The sequence below is a fragment of the Ipomoea nil genome, unplaced genomic scaffold, assembly GCF_001879475.1.
Source record: "Ipomoea nil cultivar Tokyo-kokei standard unplaced genomic scaffold, Asagao_1.1 scaffold1975, whole genome shotgun sequence".
NCBI classification, from domain to species: Eukaryota; Viridiplantae; Streptophyta; class Magnoliopsida; order Solanales; family Convolvulaceae; genus Ipomoea; species Ipomoea nil.
In genome coordinates, this window is record NW_017618403.1 from 8,068 (window position 1) to 14,028 (window position 5,961).

The 5,961-nt window shown below is 69.1% G+C and overlaps 1 protein-coding gene across 1 annotated transcript; it reads left to right on the top strand.

Annotated features, from left to right (window-relative positions):
- Positions 1 to 219: 219 nt before the first annotated feature.
- Positions 220 to 3,853, top strand: LOC109147092 (5E5 antigen-like; the record flags this gene model as incomplete). Its single annotated transcript, XM_019294737.1, has 2 exons — positions 220 to 528; positions 2,020 to 3,853. Coding segments are annotated over exons 1-2 (2,143 nt in total), but the record flags the coding sequence as incomplete, so codon positions are not given.
- Between the last annotated feature and the right edge of the window lie 2,108 nt (positions 3,854 to 5,961).

Below are 5,961 nucleotides of genomic sequence, written 5' to 3' on the forward strand. Positions count from 1 at the left end.
GAGGGGAGAGGAAGGCCCAAGGAGGGAAAGAAGGGGCCGGGACGGGAAGAGAAAAAGGGAGGGGCGAAAGGCCGAGGGGCGGCAAAAGAGAACAAACAACAGGAGGGGGCGGGGCGGACAGGAGGACAGGGGAAGCGGAAGAACGGCGGCAGCGGCAGCGCAACGGCTGGCGGGGGGGACGCGAAGGAGGAAAGACGGAGCAATACGACGGCAAGAATGATGCCGAAAAGGGAAAGGTGTGGGAAAGAAGGGGGGAGAGGAGAAATGAGGAGAAGGAAGGGCGGGGGAACTGCGGCAGGCGGCCCGCCGCGAGAGGAGTCGGGAAGGGGAGCAAGGTCCGCAGGGGGTGGCGAAGGGCGAAGGGAGGGGGGGAAGGGAAGGGCCCCGGAGCGGCAGAACGCGGGAAGGGGAGGGAGGGACGGAGGAGAGAGAGGGGGAATGCAGGGGGAGAGGATGAAAGAGGCGGCGAAAGGAGGGAAGAGGTGGGAGCAGGGAAGGGCGAGGAGGCCGACGAGGAGGGAGGGGAGAGTAGGAGGGCCGAGAAGGAGAGAAGGTGGGTGTGGGTTTTTGTTTTTTTTTTGTGTTTTTTTCTGTTCTTGATTTTTTTTTTGGGGGGGGGACCCCGCAAAGGAGGCGAAGAGGCAGGAGCAACGGAGGGGAAGGAGGGACGGCGAGGAAGGAAGAAGGGGCGCGGGGAGAAGAGGGCGAAAGGAAAGGCAACCGCGGGGCGGGGGAGGGAGGGGGGCGGGGCCGAAGGGCCGAGGGCCGGCGACGAAAGGAAGCGAGAGCGCGGGCGGGTAGGAGGGAGGAGGGAGGGGGAAGGAAACGCGGGGGGGAGGGACCGAAAGAAGGGAAAGAGAAAGGAAACAAGGGCACTGACAAAGAGGCAAGGGCAGAGGAAGGCGGAAGGAAGCAAGGAGCAGGGGGGAAGGCCGGCGGGGGGAGCGGGACGAACCAAGGCGCCGAGGAGAAGGGCGGGGAGAGAGGAGGGGCACGGCGGGAGACGGGGCAAGGAAAGGCGGGAGGGAAGCGCGGGGGAAGCGGGACGCGGCGAGAGAGGCCAACCCCCGGACCGGGAAGGCGAGCCCACAAAAGGGGAAACGAGGGACGCCGCGGGTGAGCGAGGCCGGACGCCGCGACGAGGGGGAGGGGGAAGGGGGGAGCCGACCGACAGGCACCAGAGCAGAGAGACGAAAGGGGGACGCGACACGGGCGACGAGAAGAGCAAACTGAAATAGCGCCGAGAAGGCAAACAAAAGCAAGCGAAAAGGCGAGCACCAGGGCGGACGGCCCACGCCACACCAAGCCCCAAACAGGCAGAAGCACGCGAAGCCAAGAGGCCGCGAGCCCCGGGCCGCCCCGGCCAAGCAAGGCCAGGGCGGTGAAAGGAGCCGGCCGAGCACGCCAAACCGCGCGCGGGAGGCCCGCCAGGACAGCAAAACCCGGACAGTAGGGGCCAACCGGCCGGCCGGCGAGGACGACGGGAGACAGCGACCCGAGCCGCCCGCGACGGGGAAACCGAGCCCGGGCACGGCGGACACCCCGGGAAACCCAGACAAGAAAACATAGAGAGAGAGAGAAGAGAGAGAGGAGAGAGAGAGAGAGAGAGGGAGGGAGAGCGACCGCGAGAACGCGGGCGGAAGGAGCAAGGAACAGGGGACGAGGGGGCAGCCGAGGGAGCCAAGGCCCGGGGAGGGGGCACAAGGGCAGGGGACGGGGCAGGACAGGAAGCGGGGCAGGGGGGGGCGGGCCCGAAGGAAGGGACGAGGCCGAGGCACGGGCCCGCGGGGCCCCAACGGGGGCCGGGACGGGACCGGGGCGGGGCCGGGGCAGGAGCGGGGCAGGCGGACGACCGCCCACCGCGCGCCCACGGGGACAAGGGGCGGAGGGCGGAACCCCGCAGGGAGGGAGGGGGGCGCACGGGGGGGCCGCGAGGAGGAAGGGGAGGCGGGGGGAAGGAACCAGGGACCACCCAAACAGAGGGGCCGACGGAAAAGACCGGGACGCACGAGACACCAGCGGGAAAGCACAAGCAAGGACAGGGCACGAGGAAGGGAAAGCGGAGCCGACGAGACAACCGACGAGGGAGGGTGGGCGGAAAGGAGGGCGCAAACCAAGGAGGCGAGGGGGGAACGCGGACGAAGAACCCACGAAAACCGGAAAAGGCAAAAGGCGAAGGAGGGACCGGGACGCCGCCAAACCAGGGACAGCGGCGAGCAAAGCAGAGGACGCCGGACAAGGGGAGGGAAGCAAGAACGACGGAGCCCAGGGGGCGAAGCAAAAGGGGGAAGAACACAGGCGCGCCAGACGGCAAGGGGCAGGAAGGACCCACAAGGAAAGGAGGGGACGCGGAAAGGCGCCGAGGCAGCCCACAACGAGAGGGGGAACCGACGGCGCGGGAAAAGAAAAAGGGCACGCAAGGACACCGGCAGCAGGAAAAAGAACACAAACAGGGCACAACAAGGCCGAACCGCGGGGAAGACAGGAAGGCGGACGAAGAAGGGCAGCCACGAAAGAGGAGAGGAAAGGCAAGAAGAAGAGAAAGGCAACCCAAAGGCCAGCGACGCCAAGAGACGGGGGGAAGAAGGGGGGAAGGGCGCCCGAAGAGAGGGCGGGGTGGACCCAACGCGGGCAAGACCGGGGGCGCAGGAAAGAAGGAAGGGGGAAGCACCACGGGAAAGGCCCGCAAGAAAGAAGAGAAGGAGGAAACCGGAGCCGGGGAAGCAAGGGCGAACAAGGAGCGGAAAGGCAAGCAAGCACCAACACCAAGGAAGGAGGAGCAGCAGCGCGGCGGCGCAGCGGGAGCAAAGCAGCGAACCAGAGGAGGCACGGGGAGCGAGAAACCGGAACCCAGCCGAGCCGAAGGCCGGGCCCGCCCGCGGAAAAGCGGCCCCGGCCGGAGGGCAAAACCCGGGCGACCCGGCAGACCCCAGGCGCAAGCCCAGGGGGAACGAGGCCAGACAAGGGGCAACCGCACAACCGAAGGGGCAACCGCGAAAACGGGAGCCGAAGGCCGGAAGGCACCGGGGCCGCAAGGGGGAAACCCACGCGCGGAGCCCGGGAAACCGAAGCGGGCCCAAAAACCCAACACACAGAGGCGGGCAAGGAGACAAGGGCCCCGGGGAAGACCGGCGCGAGAGGACCACGGGGCGGCGCGGACGCGGGAACCCGGCAAGGAGGGCCAAGCGGCGGGGACGAAGCGGCGCGGAAGGGGGGGAGAGGGGAACACCCCGGGGACGGCCGGCAAGCCCGGAGGAAGGAGGGAAGGAAGCCCGGGAAGAAGAAGGAAAGAGGAGGGAAGGAGGGGAGGGGGACCGGGAAGGAAGGAGGAAGGGCCACCAGGAACCGGGGACCCGGGCCCGAAGAAGAGCGGAAGCCGGGGAGGAAGAAAGGAAGGAGGCCGGGACGAGGCAGAGGAGGAGGAGGAGCCGCGGGAAGGAAGAGGGGCCACGAGGGACCAGGGACCCGGAGCCCGAAAACAAGCCCGAGCCCGAGAAGGAAGAGAAGGAGGAAACCAGACCAGGCAGGCCCGAACGAGGAGGCGGAAAGAGAGAAAGAGGGAACGGAGGAGGCACCGAGAAGCCCCACCACAAGAAGCGCGCACCACCCAAAGAGGGCCAAGAAGCCCCGGAGGAGAAAGCAAGAAAGCAAGAAAGCGGAAAGAAAGAGCCGGCAGAGCCAAGGAAGGAAGGAAGGCGAAGAGGGAACCCAGGGCGCAACAAAACCGAGGGGCAGAGCGAGGAGGCCCCCGGAGGGGGCCCCCAGAGGAGGGGGAGAGGGCGAGGAGAGGAGGAGGAGGAGGGAGGGAGGGAGGAGCCCAGGAGGGAGCGGGAGAAGCGGGAGAGGGGGAGAGGCGGGAGAAGGAGGGGCGGAGGAGGAGAGGGAGGGCGGGAGGAGGAGGGGGGGCGGGAGAAGGGGGAGGCGCGGAGGGGGAGGGGGAGGCGGACCGAAGCGGGCAAGGAGAAGACGAACCGGAGGCGGGGGAGAGAAAAGGGAGGAGAACCCGAGGGGGAGCGGAGAGAGGAGGCGGGGAGGAGCGGGGGGGGAAAGCGCAGGGGGGGGGGGGAGGAGAGGGAGAAAAGCAGGAGAGGGGAGGGCGGGCGGGGCGCGGAGGGGAGCCGGGAAGGGGCGACGGGGGGGGCGGAAGGGCGGGGGAAAGGGGCGAAGGCAGGGGGCGGGGGCCACAACGGGGCCCGGGGGCGGAAAGGGAGGGAAAAGAGGCAGGGGGGGGGGGGGGGGGAGGGGACCCGCCACCGACCCACGGCCGGAAACACCGGCAGCGGGGAGCCGGCGGACGGGCAGCGGCCCGCCGGCGACCCGCGGCCCGGAACAGGAGCCGGCGGGCAGCCGGCGGGGGGCCCCCACCCACCGGCGACCGCGGGAAAGGGCCCCACAGCGGGCGGGGCCGGCGCCCCGGGGGAGGGCCCCGAGCCCCGGGCCGCCGGTGGGGCCCAACGGACGCCGGGGAGCGGGCCGAGGGCGACGGGAGAGGGCGGGGCCGGGCGGAGGTGAGGAGGCGAGGAGAGGGCAGGCGAGGGAAGGGGAGCCGGGGACCGAGGGGGAGAGAAGGAGACCCCGGAGGACGAGGCGGAGGAGGGGAGGAGGCACGCAGAGGGGGGGGAGACGGGGGCGCCCCCTGCCGGCGCGCGCGGTGCGGTCGCCGTGGTGGGGAAGAGAGATGAGTGAAGGGTGGAGGGAAGGAAAACGAGAAACAAAACCGAGGCTGGGAGCCGGCCACAGACGAGAAGAGGCCGTAAGGGGTGCAAGACGGCGACCACCGAGTGGGCAACGGGGGGAGACCAAGGCAACGTACAGGCAAGAGAAGAGACTGCGTAAACCGACGAACGGCCACCCGAAAGAGCAACACGAGACAGGAGGCACGATGAACGGAGGCGGGGGACACCACGAGGGCGGGATACGGCAAACGGCGGAAGCGGGAACCCAAGAGGGGAAGGGCCAGCGGGGAGCCGGGGGGGGGGGGGCACCCGCCGGCCGGCCCGCGGGAAAGGACGAGGCGGCAGCGGCGGTCGCCGGCGCTGGCAGCGGCCTGCCCGCCGGCGACCCGCGCCGGGCGGGCGCGGGGGGAGGGTGCGGGGCCCCGACCCCCACGGACGTCGGGGCAGGCACGTAGACGCCCCGAGAAACCGAGGGCGAACCCGAAACCAGGGGAGACACTGTACAACGCAAGGAACGACAACACGGGACAAGGAACGTATCAAAGACGAGAAACGAACGGGCACAGAAACCGAGCAGGCGGGGGCGAAACAGAAGCAACACCCCAAACAGTGCGATGGCCCACGCGAGATAGCAAGAAGAAGTAGCAGACGACACAACCCGAGGGGGCGAAGCCACGGGGACAGCAACAAGAGACGAGTGCGGCGGCGAAGGGCAAGAGCGGGAAGAATAAACACATAAAACAGCCAAGGAGCCAGCACACAGGAGTCAAGAACAAGACCGAGGCCAGCAAGAAGGCCAGATAAGCAGCAAGAACACCAGAAAGGAGCAAGAAGCGCCCAAGAGCAATGAGGAGTCAAGAGCCCGCATAGGGTAGCAGCACAGCAAAGCAGCAAGTAAGAAGCAGCAGATGTCGCGCCCAGGCACAGGGAAGAAGGGGGAACCCGAAGGGGGGAAGCCGAGCGAGGAAATGAGGGGGGGAGACAGGGGGGACCGCGGAGCCGGAAGGAAGGCCGGGGCGAGGAAAGGAGCGGGCGGGAAGCGGGCGGGAGGGCGGGATGGCGCCGAAGGGGAGGCGGGGAACGGCGGGGGGGGCGGAGAGAGGAGGGGGGGGGGGGAGGCGAGGCGGCCGCCGAGTGCCCGATGTATGAGAGTGGAAGACGCGGAGCGGACGGGCCGGAATGGGAGGCGCGGGGACGAAGGCGAGGCCGGAGAGGGCGAGGGCGGAGGTGAGGGAGAAGGGGCCTATGGGGCCAGAGTGGACCAGATGAAGGAAAGAGGAGCCGA